At 37.8% G+C, this 17,892-nt stretch overlaps 2 protein-coding genes across 2 annotated transcripts in view; one reads left to right on the forward strand and one right to left on the reverse strand.

Annotated features, from left to right (window-relative positions):
- The window catches only part of LOC136802003 (uncharacterized), a 57,015-nt gene extending 40,919 nt beyond the window's left edge, over window positions 1–16,096 (reverse strand). Inside the window, exons 1-4 of the mRNA XM_067058730.1 lie at window positions 15,718–16,096; window positions 14,620–14,961; window positions 13,537–13,968; window positions 37–13,023 (exon numbers count right to left, since the gene is read on the reverse strand). Coding sequence (XP_066914831.1) covers window positions 37–13,023; window positions 13,537–13,968; window positions 14,620–14,961; window positions 15,718–15,781 — 13,825 coding nt within the window. The 5' untranslated portion in view covers window positions 15,782–16,096. The remainder of the gene's footprint in view (window positions 1–36; window positions 13,024–13,536; window positions 13,969–14,619; window positions 14,962–15,717) is intronic.
- Window positions 1–17,892, forward strand: part of LOC136802082 (prolyl 4-hydroxylase subunit alpha-1-like) — a 136,378-nt gene that overhangs the window by 91,359 nt on the left and 27,127 nt on the right. The gene's annotated exons all lie outside the window — the stretch shown is intronic.

The following is a 17,892-nucleotide window of genomic DNA, read 5'->3' on the forward strand; positions in this document are numbered from 1 at the left end:
TGAGTATTTGGAAAAAGGACAATAATAATGACATACCGACATCCAATAGTGCAATCCTAATGTATGCGATCTTGGAATTAATCGCATATTTGCCTTTATCTTTTACAGGATCTTCTACGTCACAAAGATCACGTGATTTACATCCAACCGTAAAGCACAGCTCGTTCACCATCATTAATGCTACGTCACAGTCGTCATGGAGACAGCACCGTTGGATACATGAGTCGAAATCGGTGACGTCACTTTGATGGTCGAATCGACCGGCAAATGAGCCACCGTGGAGAGTCTGGTTCTGGAAGATTTGGTAAGGTGTACACTCTGTTTTATTAGTTTCACTATTGGCTAATGTCTGATTGGACAGTACTTTACTTGACGTATTCAATCCTGTTGGTTCGGTCTTGTTCGTTGTTAAAGTGCTGTCACTTGTCAAATTTCCAAGCATGGTTTGCGAAGTTGGTATTGAATCTTCATTGACTTCACTCTTTGTGTTCATCGGATTCGTCGTCTTCATTGAAGCACTGGTCTCGTTAGCTATCGTTGGTGATTGTGAAGTTGAATGTTGGTAATGCTGCTCATTGGTAGAGTTCAGATTATCATTGTCAGTGCTCTTGAAAGCCGTTATCAGAGACATCTGTCCAGGTCCGTCATTTGTAGTTTGATTGGCAACTTGTTGGTGACTCTTCACTTTTTGGAAATCGTTTTGAAGTGGAAGACCAAAAGATTTGTTCATTGTCTCGTGTTTGCTGTTTTTGATTGTTAAGTTATTTTTAAACGGTAAGCCGCTAGCAGTATTTGAATAATCTTTGTTACTTTTTTTGTTGTTGTTTAAAAGCTCCAAAATATGTTCTGGCGTTAGACCTTCTAGGCCGTACTGGGTCATTTGGTCAGCTGAAGTATTCCCAATTTTCAAATCCAGTTTAGGAGCTGTCTTTGAGTTTTCAACCTTCAGATCATTGTGACTTTCCTCTGACATTTCTAAAGAACTGTTCACCACGCTTGTATTTGATTTGTTTGTGTTATTTTGAGTTTTCTTATCAACTTTCATCACTGGTTGATCGATCTCTATTGACTTCAAGGTTGTTTTATTTGATTCTTTATCCACGATTTGTTCTGTTGAATTCTGTTCAGGTTTCACCATCAGTTTCATTGATTGAAATTCAGTAGATTTATTTTGATTATCTGTGAGCTGCTTTGGTGTAGGTTTATCATCTTTGAGATTTTTTCGACCTTTTGATTTTATGTTCGTTCCATTCTCTCGATGAATTGGTGAGGCTAAATCATTCACAATGCTCTCCTTTGGTTCTAAACCTGATAACAAATCTTGTTTCTTCTCCAAACTTTCATCAAGCACCCGCTTCCTGCTATTCAAATAAACAAGCTCTGGTCTCAGGTCTTCTGTATTCTGAGCCGGCACCATGGAGCATAGGTCTTTACTAAAACACTTCAATGTGAAACAAGATCCACCGATAACGAGTGCAACATCACATGCTTTTGATCGACAACAAAACTGGATGCATGTGTTTAGATCTGGTACTAAACCGTGCTGCACATAAATACCAGCATGGAATCCTCCCTTAACAGTCATACCATACTCGACATCTGAGTGCTGGCAAATGGATACTGTATCCCTGGAATCGGTTGCACCCAACCCTTTTTTGCCATTGCCACTGAATCTGGACAATCCATTATCATCGGAATAAAGACCTCCTGGCTCTCTAGTGTCTTCGGAATCGGCCATCGGGGGTCCTTGACGTACATCTGAAATGAAAGTCACAGCTTCGCTATTTGCTTCTGATTCTATCAACTGACACGTGTACTGGTTAAAGCAGATGATACTGTAACATTTATTATTGATGGTCATGGCTAAATCACAAGATCGATTCTGACAACAATACTCAATACATTCTTCGAACCTCATAACAGGACCTTTATCTATGAAAACACCAGCCTCACTACCACCTTTAAGAGTCTTACCAATGGTTCGATCAGAAGCTAAACAGACTCTAGTGTTTGAATGAGGTTTAGGTGGTTCAAGCATCTTCAGAGCATTGCTAGATTGATGGAATATAGGTTGGTTTGATTCATCTTTGGTATTGTTTGGTGTTTGAATCTGTTTTATAGCTCTCTCTTGGGCCTGGTTTGTCTTTTTCTTGTCGTCTTTATTCTCCATCATAAACGAAATAGTTCTTTGTGGATGATCGCTCATTTTTATTGGCTCAATCTTGGTATCCTCGCTTTTCATTGGTGGATTCTTTGACTGTGTGTCTGCCATTGGTCGATTCTTGTCTTTGACGTCTGTCATTGGTTCTTTTTTAGACTCAATGTCACTGATTGGCTGGGTTGGTACCTTCTTTGTTTTAATTCGTTCAATATGATTATCTTCCTCTTGATTGGTGGGCTCTAACAATTGATCCATGACGTCATCTGGCTGTGTTTTCATTGGCTCTTCAAAGATTTGATGAAGGATTTCCTGGTCGTTGATTGGCTCGTTTTCTGAATCTTTAAATTTGATTGGCTGTCTGTTGCCTATTGTTTTGATTCTTTGGACAGCTTCTTCAATTGGAGTACCATGCTCTTTGATCCAGTCAGTAATGCCATGTGCTATTTGTCGGTAGCGATTATCCTGGTTATCACGGTTCACGTTCGTTTGTGAATCTTCAGACGGCCGTGCGGTTGTTGCAGTAGTTTGAGCAGACCGGTGCTCAGGTGTAATAAAACCCACACTGTGGCCTTCTTCTCTTAAATTACGTAATGCTTCAAGAATTTGATCTTCGGGATTTTTCTGTTCCGTTATTTCGTCTAAACCTGGTATATCAGCTATATGAAGCTTTGGTTTTTCCGTAGTAGAGCTTGTTACAATCTGCTGGTCATGAGGTTCCTTTGTCTCTGGATCAAACCTGTTACCACTTTTACTGTCTGCCGAATTGATAGATTCTCTTGGAAACGAAACCTCTGTTTCATTTCCTTTCACTGTTACAGAAAGCTCATCAACTGGTGTTTTTACGACAGCAGTTCTGATTGGTTCTTTTTGATCATGTGACAACTCTACTAGCTCAACCATTGGTCGTTGGGATTGATTCCGCTTGTCAGCGTCAACGTCCTTGAATCTGTTTGTGATCAAGTCTTTCGATTTCAACGATTCTGTCATTTTAGATGTTGGTGATTGAGTCTCCGTCATCATATCTTTGATAACTGATTTAAGCCTCGCCAAGATATCTTTAGGATTGTGTTTTAGATCCTCTCTTGAGTCTTTTTGCTCCAATGTTGGTGGTACTTCTGGATCTCCAGACTGCAGAACTCTATTGGCTACTGTAGATTCTCCCGGTACAATTACACCTTTAGGCTTTGACATTGCACCAACCTTTCCTTCCCGGGATACATTGAGATGCCTAATTTTTACAATAATGGGGACATCATCAAGAACCTTGGATAGAGGCTCCGTTTGGCATTTCAGTGGATCTACACAATTCACCGTGTAACAGAATCCTTTGAAAAACAGCGCATGCGTGCAATTGTTAAGTGCACAACACTTCGTGACACATCCATCAATGTTGTGCTCTGATAAAATGGTTGTGAAAACACCTGCATATAACCCACCTTTGAATCGATGGTTAAGAGTGAATGATTCTCTACGGCAGTTCTTCTCTTTTGATTTGAAAACACGCTTTGAAGGTGTGACGTCATGATATACTGAGTTTGGTTTCAGGGTGAATCCATAACCTGATTTCCCCGATGATGTGAATCCGATGTCGTTAATCATGTTATGTAATCTAGCAAAATCGTTAAGTTCATCATTATCGTTTTTTGAAAATTTTCCCGATTTGGAATTTCGAAACCTGGTATTGTGTCTTCTGTTTTGCAACTTAGATGACTTTTCAAGGTTGTTTGAATTCTGGAATCTGGTGTTTGACTTTTCTCCTGGTAACTTTGGTGATTGGTAGTTATATTCACTCCCAAATGTATTATGGGTGAATGGTTTCCCGATCAGACCTGGTAACTTGTCTACGTCCGAATCTGACTGAGGTATTATATTCGAGTGAGCTTTTCTGACTGGATGTTGGCCAAATCCAACTGATGAATAACCAGAAGGATTTAGTTTGAACGTTGTATCTTGTGGTAGAAAGTGGCTTGAGTAGTCGTATGGGTACGAGGAAACACTTTGAGATTGATGATATTTTTCTATTTTTCCAGTCTTTTGCTTTCTCTGTTCATCTTCTGGAGTCAGGTTTGGATTCACATGATAGTCGAATGGTTGGGTATCCATGGAATCTAATTCCTTGATGTTATTTGAATTTTCACCATTCAAGTTTAATAATTGGTGCAGATTCTTAATTTTGTTGAGATTCAATCCCGGTTGATTTTCGTCCTTCATGTGTTCCAAGGCTTTGATATATGCTTTTTGATTCGCCTCTGTCCTGTCAATAGCTGTTCTTGTATTTGGTGTCACATCCAACCCAGCGCCTTTCTTTGGCACTTGTTCAACTCTTGATGGTTCAACTGAACCAATTGTGTCTCCAACCTCAAAACTTTGTTGTCTTTTGCTTGGTTTGACTTCAAGCTTGGGGCTTTTCATGATTACCTGGCTTGTATTTGGAGTAGAAGGTGTTTGGACCGAATTAAAAGTGTTTCCAACATTTAATCCTTGATGTTTTTTGGTTGCCATTAACGGTTGAATGTATTCTTCCTCCTCATTGTCAGTATCTTCATCAGGGAGATTCTCTGGTTTTAATTTTCTTATTAAACCAGTCTTTGACTTCGGGACCTCTTCTACCTTCTGTCCTTTCACTATACCGCCAACTTCACCGAGAGAAGAATTGAACGTCTTGACCAAACCACTTGTCTCCTCTAAAATCTTCCTCAATCTTTGTTTTGTTTCGTCTGGCAAAAATGCTTCATCGTGAGTATCTAACTCCCTTATACTGTCAGTTCTCTTTGGTAACACTCTTTGCAGATCTTCAACAGCATTTAAGACATTCCCAAGAGCTTTCTTTCGAATCTTCTGATGTTTCTCTCCATGACCAACTGTATTGAGGTTCTCAACCGTTTTCAAGACTTTTTTCAAGGCGCCTTCAAACATCGAATTGGTGATGTTCTTTAGAGAATCACGCCTGGTGAAAGGTTGTAAGATCTTGTTCGACTGTTGTAGCATGTTTTCCAGGTAATCTTCATCTTGATCTTCATCAGAGTTGGTTGAATCTAGAGCGCCTGGCTCCGATCCTTTCGGTTTTTCCATCAAGTGATTACCAAGACCTTTGATATTATAACCTTCAACATCAGAATTTTCTCCTTGGTTGGTTTCGGATACACTTTTGTAGGAACTATTAATATCTTTCGATTCTACTCCCTTTGTATTCTTTTGAACGCCATTTGCTTTTGGGAAGTCTACAAACACCACTTTTTTTTCCGTTGCGATTCCATACTTGTTCACCTCTTTACCGGGTTTCTGTTCAACTTCAGCATTAGTAAGATACATTGAATCTTGATTTGGAAGATGTCTGAATTGATCTTCCGAATTTTCAATGTTTTCAACCGGAATGTTTGATGTAATCGGATTTGACTTTGGATTATCGTTGAAAACATTAGCCATTGATGGATTTTTTGGCTGTTCTTGTATGACAATCAAAGGTGTTTCAGATCTGTGTTTTGGTGTTTGAGTTTCTTCAGAATCTATTATCTGATATGGTGCCACTGTCTGTAATATTCTCTCATAGGGAACGTTATGGGTTACATGATCGGTTTTCTTTAGTGTCTTCTCCTTAGCTGGTGATTGCTTAGGAACTGGTGCTTCGAGTTTTTGTCCTGCTGATGTCGTTTTAATTGAAGACTGATGTTTGATTTTTGACGTAGGTATAACATCACTCACATCTGAATCTCCAGAACTCTGATTCTCTGTACTTAGGATTTTGTTGTTGGATTCAGATGCATCATCTCCAACAATGTCACCAGAATATTCAATGTGGTTCTCTTGTAGATCAGGATTTATTTGCCTCTGTGCTGTAACTTCAGACTTGTTGTTATCTGTAGAATCTGGTGTTATGTTTTCATCTCCTGAAGATTTCATCTGGTTCACTCGAAGATCAGGTTGAATTTGATCAGGTTTTGTAACTCCAGCAACAGTATTTTCTTCAGAATCGGATGTTTTGCTCTCATCGCCATCTTCTAAAACATCCCCTGAAACTTCTATCTGGCTCCCTTGAAGATCAGGTTGAGTCTGAACATGTTTCGTGGCTCTATCAATAGTATTATCTTCAGAATCTAGTTTTTCACTCTCATCACCATCTGCCAAAACATCTCCTGAAAATTTCATTTGATTCTCTTGTTGGAAATGAGGTTTATTATTTGCAGTTTCCTTTACTGCTTCATTAATGGTGTTGTTTGCAGAATCCGACGATGGGTTCTCATCGTCATCTGCCAGGACATCTCCAGAAAATATCAGTTGATCGTCTTGGTTTTCACTGTGAAAATCAGGGTTTGTTTTGATTTTACCAAAGCTAGAACCAAGGACTGCTGTAGTTTTGGAAGGTTTTGGAACTTTACCAACGATGATATCACCAGAGTACTCCAGTATATTCTCTTGGTCTTGATCTTCTGTCTTATCCAGATTTCCGTCACTTTTACCAGGTTTAGATTTTGCTCTGCGGCCTTCCTGAAGGCTTCCAGCATTGGAATCTACCATCTGACCGCTATTGTTGAGCTTTGGAGTATCAACTTCACCAACAATGATATCCCCTGAGTATTCGAGTGTATTCCTTTGGTCTTGGTCCTGGCTTTCCTCGATGTTGCCAGCGTTAGATTTCACATTCTGACCACTGTTGATGAGATCAGGAGTATCGTCTTCACCAATGATATTCCCAGAATAATTCAACTCATTCCCTTTGTTATTCTCTTCGTCACCAGAAGCCAATTCGATACCAAGATCTCCATTTTGATTTTCTCCTGGTATCAAATTTTCTTTGTCAACTTCGCCAGTCTTATCTTCGGCAATTTTGTTACCTTTTATATCTGTATTGCCAGAGATTTTAACCATCTTTATAGAAGGTGTTTTCTCGCCAACAGTGCTATTTTCACTTGGTTGAATTGTATTTCCAATACCTTTCACCTTTAAACCGACCAAGTTTCCATCCTGTTTCATTTCTTCATTAGATTCGCCAAGGCCTTCAGATTCTCCTTTCTCCTCGTGATCACCAAGAATCGCACCAGAGTATTCCGTATCATCACTGCCAAGATCATTTGGTTCTTTCAAATCTGGCTGTTTAGATACTGGAAGCACAAGTTGCAGATTTTTGTTTTCTTGAGTCGGATCATAGTTTCCTTTCAAAGAAGAACTAATTTTGTCGGTAGGTTCCACTCTCATTGAAGGTACTTCTGAGGTCTGTCCATCAAAGAACTTTCGATCCTTCGCATTGGATAATAGCTTAGGAGCTTGCTTTTCCTCAATTTCGTTGATCACATCTCTAAGAGCTGCCGGTAGTGAATTTAGCCTTGAAGCCTTGTCAGTTTGTTCTGTTTGTTCAGAACCCAAATCACCTTGCTCTGGCAATTGGGTACTTTGACTTTTGTATGTGGGCGTGGGATTGTCATCAATATGGAGTGCTATAAATTGGTTTTGTTTGTCAGGTAATCCAGTCACCTTTTCTTCTTTCGGAGAGATATGTCGACCATCGTAAGGCTTGTAGGAGGACTCTGGTTGGCCTTTTTCAGCTTTCTTTTGATTTGATTGGTTACTTACGATTTCCCTTTGGAGTGATTGGCTACCAATGACGTGATTTTTCGCCGATTGGCTATTGATGATGTCATCGTTACTCAGATGTAATTTATCTTGTAAGACTTCAATGACATTGGTTAGGTTAGCAAGTTGATTAACAAGATTGTTGGCTTTTTGAGATTTTTCTACATCAGATCCTCCGATAGATGGCTTCGGATAAGCTGTCGTTCTAACCGGTTTGTTTTCCTGCCTTCTTTTTGGTGAAATGTGTTTTACTCCAGAGCTGATTTTATTGCCGGATTTCCCGATTGGTTTTTGAAGATGTTCTTTCATGCTTGGGGTTGTTCCAAGAGAGCCTACAGTTGGTAATTTACGACTCTGTTGTGCCAATTTCTTGTAGGTTGATCGTAATGGTGTAATGGTATTTTGAGCTTTTTGGCTAGTTGGTTTTATTGTGTTACCTTGCTTGGCTGGTAAATCGCTCCATGAATTTCCCATGATAATATGGTAAGCCCTAGCTTCGGATTGACCCGGGGCTTGTTGAAATTGGTTCGGCGTGTCGTAATGTTTTTGAATGTTTTTTGTATGACTTGTGTGTTTCTGTGGGAAGCGCCTGGGTTTGTTCTTCGAATTTTCGTTCTTGAACTTCGATGATTTCTTTTTGTGATCCTTATTTTCCTTCTGCAAACCATCTCGAGCGTTTAATAGGGCACCCAAGAAATTTTCCGCCGTTTTCATTTGTGACAATTCTCCCCTTGCTTGTTTCACCTGTTTAGAGTCATCGCTCCTCACCTTCAACTCGTCTTCTCCTGCTTCGATTTTCTTCTCGAGTAAACTTACCTGGTTGTCATTTCCCTTCTTAACATTTTTGGGATGGTTTCCATTTGCGTCTTCTTTAATTCTCTCCAACATTTTATTCAACTTTCGTTGATGCAAATGTAATAAGCTTTTCAATTGTTGTATTTTCTTGCCATCGTCTGTTTTGCTTTTATCAATGACTCCCTCCGCTTCTCGAGCTTTCGTAGGAGCTGTGCTGCGCTCAGGTAGTATTTTCCCTTGTTTTACCAAAATGTTTTTGAGTTTCGTTTTGTGTTCTTTCAGGAGCTTGTGTAGTGCTTTCAACTTGGGTTGATTTTCTATTTCTTGTGAATTATGATTCTCGTCTGTGAGAAGTTTCCTCAATGTCTCTTTATGTTTCCACAACTGGTTTTTAAGTTGCCTAAGATGGCTGTCAGTGTCGTGTCTTTTGATTGGTTCGTTTTGATCACGTGACACTCCATCAAGCGCTTTCATTGGTTGTCGAGGAGCTTTTATTGACGTAGGCTTTCGTAATGGTTTGTATGATGTTTGATGAAAGTGATTTTGATCGTCTCCGATTTGACTTAAAAGCTTGTACAATTTTTTAGCCTTTTGTAAGGCATCGTTTTGGTTCAATTTTGCTGGACCATTCAGTTGCTCTCTTTTGTTTGTTGGACGATTTTGAGTCAACAGTTTTTTCAGATCCTCAGTTTTGAGTAGACGACTGTACTCTTCAAGTAAATCTTTGATACTTTGTTTGTGGTGACTGGACCCCTTTGAAGATTTAGAGAATCTGGATATTTCATTTTCTTTTGGGTTAATCTGTTGGTTGATATGATTTAAAAGTCTATATATATCCTTCGCTTTTTGGATATCACTTGAGTCTTTCAACATCTGGTCGTTCTCGAGGTCTTCAGCATTTTCGCTTTTGTTGGTTGGTTGGATGGGATCTTCTGGTGAATTAGTACCTACTAAACTTTCCATACTCTTTTCTTCATCATCTGAGAGAGAATGCAGTGTTGGAAGGTTTGGAAGCTCGATATCCTGGTCTGCCAGAGCTTTTGGTGATGTACCAACATTTTGTTTTCCAAAAGTATACGTTTTTGAATGTTTTCTTCCTTGAGATGTCATTTGTTCATTAATACTCGATCGTGTTAGATGCTTGTCCAAGTTTTTTGATGATCCTTCGTCTAGATCAATATTTTTCCATTGAGTTTGTTGATGCCTCGATGGTTTTGACTGGTCTTCATTCTGATTGGTTCTCTGATGCTTTCTCCATGGTTGAGTTGGTTGATGTTTCGAAGGCATTGATTGGTCTTTGTCTAAAGCAGCTTGATACAAATTATGAATGGTATTAATCAGATCTCGAATCTGTTTTGCTCTTGATATCAGTTCACTGGCTTCACCTTTTGAAAGCTTTCCATCATTGTAATGTTTGAAGACATCTGATTGGTTGACAGCGTTGAGAAGGTCTTCAGCAATCCCTGATAATTGAACCACATTGATATCATGTGAAAGATGAAGAATCGAGTTCCGACCATCATCCATAGTTTCCAATCTGTTTGATTTCTCACTTTCCAAACGAAATTGACCTTCTAGATTCGCATTTTCAAAAAAGTCTCTATTTTCATTTTTCTTAGCCTTTTCTTCTTTACTTTCTTCCAGTCCGTTGTCATGTACAGAAGCATCCTTGATCACATGGTCATCCTCTGCAGACAAGATTTGATCTGACTCTTCTTTTAGCTGTTGAGGATTCCCTCCACTTCGCCCTTTCATTGTGTTTTGCGAATGCTTAACGTGCTCATAGCCCTCTTTTGAAGCTATTTCTTGATCGTGTTTGTTCATCTTTGTACTTGGGTGTTCCTTCGTTTTTAGTTGGTTAGAAGTGATACGTGAGCTTTTTTGTGATTCTTTTCTACCTTGGGGTAACGCTAGATCATTTCGTAGCTCTACAGTTGCTAAATGATCATTGTCTTGTCCCAGGTTATAGTACTTTACTGTTTTATGGTTGTTTTTTGATTTCTTTGTTGGGCTTTTTTGTCGAATGAAAACGTGGTTGGTATCATCATAGATGGTCTCCAAGAAATCTTCAGGCATCACTCCTTTTGAATTGGAGTTGTTGGTCTTGGTACTGTTGTTACCAGATAATTTGTTAATTGCCACTACTGATACCGGTCTTTTAATTGTACTTGATCCCATCGTTCCTTCGGTTTCCGTCTTAATAGAGGATAATTTTTCAGGTAGAAATCTAGTTGATTTCGCATTGACATTGTCTGAAGGAGTTGCATTCGACTCTGGAGATTTTCCCGTGCTTATGCTGTCTTTTCGAAGCGTATTTTTTGTCAATACAGATTTATTGATTGCATTTGAATGTTTTTGGGATGTGTTAGCTCTGACATGAGGCGACCCTCTTTTCGTTTTTTTTGTTTGTCGTGTCACCGATTGTTCTCGGTATTTCGAAGTCGTTTTCGGCTTTGACGATCGATGAATTTTCGTCGGTACTTGTTCATAGTTTTGTGGATGTTTTCTTAACATGTCTAACAAGAAAGCTGTATCTTCTGTGTCCTTCAAACCTCTATAAACGAAAGCTAACCCATACTCGTGGCTTCTCCTCCGCTTATTCACTCGGCGGACCGCTTCGCACAACTTTCGATCAACACATCTTATCAGGTGACATATACGTCGTGCAACCATGGCAACGTTGCATCCAGGTGTCGAGCAACAATGTTTGACGCAACTCGAAGGGCGGAAGATATATTTACGCCCGAGCAACTTCCCCACCCTAGGTCCACCCTTTAGAGCCATACCACTCAAGAGACGTCCATGTTGACAAAGTGAGACGCGATGGTATTCTATTTTGTGTTGTGTCATTTGTTTGGCTTTCTTGAGTTGCTCTAAATATGTTTCTGTAGGTGATGTGGGATGCGACATCACTGGTGGTGCAGTCTTCCTTTGGCCATCTCTGTAACTGTTATTAGAAACTGGTGAACGTGACCCTGAATTGTGTCTTTGACTTTGTAGAGGATTTTGTAGTTTCTTTTCTTTTACGGAATTGTCAATTTTGTACTTGTTGTCCTCAATCAAGGTATGGTTGTGGCTTCTGTGTGTTAAAGCCGGGTGACTTCTCTGCATTACTGATTGGTATCGAGATTGGTCATTGTTAATATTAGATAAGTTGAATTTTCTAAGATGTGTCTGTGAGCTGCTAAGATGGCTTTTTTGTACCATGTCATGTCTTCGATTAGCCTGGGTTTCTTTGTTGTTAGTTTTAAGGATCGAGTCATTTTCTGTTAAATGAGTTTTGAGTTTCGTCAAATGTTGGTGTGATGTGATGTTAGATAGTGTTTGTGAAGTTTGGTTGTTAGCCTGTAGTGGATGACCACTAGCCTGGAGTGCATTATTGATTTCATTTAGGTCGTTCTCTAGCTTTGATAACTTCTGATGATTCACGAGATCATGTTTATTTGGTATGTTTTCTTCGTCATCATCACTAGACTGGATATTAACATTGATCGAGGCTAGATCGGCTTGAAGTTGGGCTAACTTTGCGTTTTCGGTATTATTAGACTGGACTTCTAGTGTGTGGTTTTTGTCATCGATTGTTGTGTTTTGGAATATTTCTCCTTTTTGAAGCATTTGAGTCGCATTGGTGATCTTTTTCGTATCTTGTATAGTATTGTTATTATCATTAATAGCTATTGGTTGGTTGTCTGTTGTTATTTTATCGTTCAATCTTGTTTCTGATTGGTTCAATGGTGCCACGTGACTCTGTTTGTCAAATTTTGATTGGTTTAACTCGTGTGTTGTTACGGTACCATTTTGTTTGTTTTCTCCAGGGTGATTTTCTTCTATTATAGTTTTATTTACCATTTCAAAATGACTGCTCGATTTTCCTTCATTATTTACAGACGAATTTCGATATTCATCAATCTCTCTCGACATCTTTGAACTAGTATCCTCAGACGTAGATTTTGAAGATCTTTCGTTGTCCAGCGAAGCCTCTCTTCCGTTCTTTGATATATAGATTTTAGCCTGATTTTGAAACTTCTCGTTTGTTGATACGTCCTCCGACCCGTCAGTTGAAATGCTACCTTTAGCCTGACTCCGTAACTTTTTGCTCTCCAATAAAGCCTCAGAACCGATACTAGCAAGTCTTTTAATGACCTCATCTTTGACTTCGTTATCTTTAAGTCGGTCATAAAAGTCATCCAATAGGCTTTCAACATTCTCCTTTCCGAGGCCTAGATCGAGGAGCTGATTTGCTAATTCTGATTGGTTTGTAAGTTTGGCGGCGTTTAGCGCACTGGCCGCTTGGATAGTAACGCGGCCGATTTTCTCTAGTCGTTTCATCATAAGTTGGCGCTCCATGGTAGAGCTCTTTGTAGGTAATGTGAATAGATCGCTATTGAGAAAGTCATTGAAATCGATTGTTGTGGAGGAGTGCTCGACATGATTTCGCTTGTTGGTGATGGCGGATTTCGTTTCATTGTTGGATCCATTGGAGGTGTTGGTACTGAGCCCTAAAAATATGAAATATGAAACGGTATAGCGAGCTTGAAAAACTCCTTTGTGTTGTCCCTATTCACTGGAGACTTTTAAAAAGGAAATAGAGTAGATAAAGGTGCGTAGGTTATGAAATTATATTTTTCGTAATTTTTTTCTCAAATTCTTAATTTTTACAGGATTTTAATAATGTCCCATGCGGTTATTCCAGTTATTTTTGCCTGATTTTCCTATGCCCTATGGAATTCTACCAGTTTTAAAACATTACTATCTTGGAACGAAATTGGGCTTCAAAAAGGAGGTAAACAATTCTTTCTCTGGAAAAGCCCTTAATTTGACTTAAGCATACTTTTATCAGAAACCATGACCAGCTGACAATTTGAAGTAAAACAATCTAAAAGATAATCCGAAAAATTTCACCATCATTATCTTGATCAGAAAATAAACGACGAAAGTTCTATGTTAAAAAATTCAAAATTAACGTCGTCTATTTTCTGATCAAGATAATAATGGTGAAATTTTTCGCATACTTTCATCATCACTGGCATTGAATTTGTTCAATTCGGTTTCTTTCCAACCAGTAGCATGGGTCTTCTCTTTCGTCCCAGTTGATGCGATGGTTAAAATATTATGTTGAGTATTCGAATCTTCCAGGCTCGTCTCTTTGTTGCTATGTCGCCAAGGATTACTTACGTTTGTCGGACTGCTCGAATTTTCGATAGAAATAACACTCGACATTTTAGCATTTTGTTCATTTATTAAATTTGTCATATTTTTGTTTTGTTTTGCCACCTGTTTTCTTCGATTTGTCCTAATCCTTTTATCTGTGATATCAATTCTAGCTAGTTTGCTAGGTACATTTTTCTCTTCATTTGTTTGACTCTCGGTGATGAAATTCTCTACGATATTACCATCTTCTTTCGCTGATTGTTTACTATGTTGATAGCTTGGTGGCTTGTTATCTATTAGTGTAAGAGAGAAATAGAAAGAGAGGGGTATATTGGTTATAAACGCTGAAAGAGTTGGGAAATCTTAAGAAATTTTAGTTTTAGTGATTTGATGTATCATTTCAACATATGTAACAGGAGTGGTATGCGATTCAGACTACCTTACTCGGGGAACATGTCTTTCGACGATTGTAAAAGTTTGAAAATCAACCCTTAGAGTGACTAAATCTTTTAAAGGACTGTATACACTACACAATATATTGTCGGGCAATCTATTGAGAATATATTGCTGAATGCTGGTAATATATTGAAAAGGTGTCCACAATATATTGTCAGCTCGATTTGCAATATTTCAACAATATAGGGGAATTGTTTACAGAAAGAAAACTCCTTTTTATAATAGTAGCCCTTAAAACTTTGTTCATTTTTTAACGTTTTTAAGACCCTTAGAGAAAGAGTGTTTTCTCGACATTTCAGCCAAAATCATCAAACTTTTGTCGAAATTTCAAGACCATTGAGGGAGTCCATTTTCAATTTTTAAATCACCCATTTTACCTGAGTGCAAATATTATAATGAGAATATATTCCTCGCCATTTTTTGTTTCGGTAAAAGAATCTCTGAAGACAGAGGGGTAAGGGTGAATAAATGATCATTTAAATTTTTACCCGATTTCGTTTCAGGAAGAAAATCAATTTCTTTGAAGAAAGCTCCCAAATCCTCCTCTTCGCCTGGCTTATGTTTGGTGATCTCGCTTCTCTTGGAAAATGATGTATCTCCGCAATATCCTGCACATGGTTCATGATAGCATTTGTTGTTATCTCCATAATAAATGCCATTACAGCGGTGATTTTCACAACAAAGATATAGACACGATTTGATGGACGGTACAAAATATTGCTCGATCAGGTTTGGATAATATTGAGTGTAGTTGACAATCGAACGTGAACTGTCTACACAAACGTACGGCGTAGTGCTGGTTGGTGTGCGCACTGAGTTGGCATTTGTGCCTGAAAGAGATACTAGAGGTTTTTAATTTAATTAGATATAGCAATAACACGATATCCCTTCTAAAGCAAGACAATATAAAACTGTAATTTTATTTTGTCTACAGTGTGCCTCGAAAGCGTCATTGATTTGAAGCGTCGTCGATTCCCAAAGTGTTATTTAATACACCTTTTCAACTGTAGCTGCCAATTGCCGCGCGGGCATTTTTTCTGTTTTACCACCCTAAAACTGTCCCAGTCTTTTTTCACTCCTATAGACAATAGAAAAAGGTGTCAAAAAAGGATTGGATCGAGTTTAGGGGGAAAAATACTAGTGTGTAGTAAGACATGAAGATTTGTATGGAACATTAAGGATTTTAATTAATTCATCAGTTCCGCGTTCTCCGAACACACTGTATATAGTTTATATTGTTTTAAAATCCCAAAATCCATCCAGGTTATGCTATTATTTTTATAAAAAGGAAATATAGCATTGTCTCCAAAGGTCCAAACCCTACTCTAGACGCTTTTTTATAATAATTGTGTTTTTTTTCCATTTCATCGTGGATACTCATAACTTTTTTGGGAAATTGGAAAAAATCATGAAACGTGGTTGTTTTGAAATGGAAAGAAACAGTTCTTGAACAACTTCAATCGCTGCTAATTTTCACAAAAGGCAAGCTCATCATTTGGAGGGCTTTGCAGGTACCTCAAAGATCTCTCAAAGCTTTTTGCCAGGAAAAAAAGACGAAGAAAAAGAAATTGAATTAAACAAAATACCTTTTTGGCATGCGATTAAGACTATCCATAAAACAAACTGCCATATGAAAGCTCTAATCAACATAAGGCCCAAAGCCTTTCAAAACAAAAAGTTACTCCATAAAGTGAAAAGGAAACATCTCGAAAGGTTGCATAACAATGCAACTTGAATACTATCGCTCTATTTCAGCATAATCTATTAATTTTCTTCATGATAAGGAGACTTTTTATTCTAAAGTCTATTCCCAAAATCTGCAAAATCAAATTCAAAATTTGTAAATGTTTAATTATTTTATCCCAAGTCATTAAACCATCATTATAATTTGAAACAAATTACGATTTATCATTTTTATAGCTTAATTTTATAAATAGTGTAAAAAAACAATTTTTTGTGTTAATTGAAAGTAGAGGTTGAATTATAGCGTATTTAAGTTGATAATTGCCTATTGTTTTCATATTTCGACGTCATAGTAATGCGGCCTCACATTGAGTATAACAAAATTTTTTCTTTACTTTCGAACGCTTTTTATCGATCATTCGAATGTGAAGCTGAACCAGGTCTTTTCGCGCTGAAATTCATTTGAAAGAAATATAACACGCTTTGAGTATATTTTTGGAATGCAGCTCTTTTTTTCATCTTCTTGTTTTCTTATTCAGTAAAAGATGCTTTTCACGAAATAGAAAGAATCTACAATAATGGGCAAAATATTTGAGACAAAGGCGAAGTTTTAAACACCACAAATGATTTTTAAGCGTGTAAACTACAGTTGGAAAGTAGAGTTTTAACTTAAGACTTCGGACCTTAGGATCTCAGGATTTAAAAGCTCAAATTTGCTCCAATAAGGCTTGGAATACAGCCTAGAAGTCACCGAACCCTTCCAGAATCAAAATATTCAATGAAAGAAGGTGGAAGTGCTGAAATAGAAATTCTCGCCCGGACTTTAAATTCTGAAAAACGTTAAAATACACTAAAATCTCAATATATTTCGACCATGATTGTAGTTCTTGAAATTTCTAAAATTTTGAGCAACTTTAACTTTTGTCAGTTCCACTAAAATCGACACTGTGCTTAATTAGTGTCAGGGACCTTACACATTCAATGTCCAATCTGAAGGTGCCAGAGCCTTGCGAGGATTTTTATGATTTTTCGAATTTTTACTTAAAAATCTGACCCCCCACGTGCTGGTCCGAGTTAATCAAAAAATCTCATCGGTTGATATTATATTATAATCCTGGGGGGACTTAGGCAAAATGAGTGTTGGGTATGTGCGGACGGTGAGGGTCGGTTCTTTCACCTTCCAAATTGTCTCTAAGAGTTGCAAAATCAGAATGTCTTAAGTTAGTCTCTCTAAGGGTCGGTTTTTCACAAACTCTAGTCAAAGAATTGAGAGTGAAAAGTTAGGAAAGTTGGAAAATTTTTCCCCCGGGTGTGGAGTATTATAATCCTCCGCTTATCTAAAAACTTATGTACATATAGGGTTCCAAGAATCTAAAAACTAAAAGAGATGGTGGTAAGATCCCAGCCACGAATCTATAAAATCCAAATATTAACAAATGTTCAAAATGTTCTTATTTGAATAAATTCCAAAATTTTGTCATTTTTAGGAAAAGTAAACATTTCTCGCGACTGGCTTGATATTTTTTCATTTTTTACACAATAATGTAAAATGGTGATGTTTGAAATCTGATATAATTTTTTGAGTAAATTTGGGCCAAAAAGTGCCTAAAAATGGGGGTTTTTTGGATGAAATTGCTTCATAATTTTTTTTCTCGATTTTTTTGATTGTTTTTACATAAAGGCAAAGCGAAAGATTCTCTCTTAAGTGGCTGGAATCGTTTTTCCCGGAAAATTCATTTTTTTTAAAAATAGATTTTTGTATTATGGAAAAATTCCCTTCTGTCATTTTTATAAAATGAGCTTTTCTCGTGGCTGAAATCATTTTTCCCGGAAAATTAATTTTTGCCTTAAACATTAGAGTTTTGTACTTTGGAAAAATTCCTTTCTGTCATTTTTGTAAAATGAGCATTTCTCGTTGTTGGTTTGGTATTTCTTTTCTGATTTCTAGTTTGTATTTTCTTACTATTGTTGTCAAATTTTTCTATTTTCTTATTGCATTAATCTTCAGGTAGTTCAATTCAGCATAAAGTTCGTTTGCTTGGCCCTTTGGACACAGAAATCTGTGATCCCAACCGTCC

The sequence above is a fragment of the Clytia hemisphaerica genome, unplaced genomic scaffold (assembly GCF_902728285.1).
Source record: "Clytia hemisphaerica strain Z4C2 unplaced genomic scaffold, Clytia hemisphaerica genome assembly, whole genome shotgun sequence".
Taxonomy (NCBI): Eukaryota; Metazoa; Cnidaria; class Hydrozoa; order Leptothecata; family Clytiidae; genus Clytia; species Clytia hemisphaerica.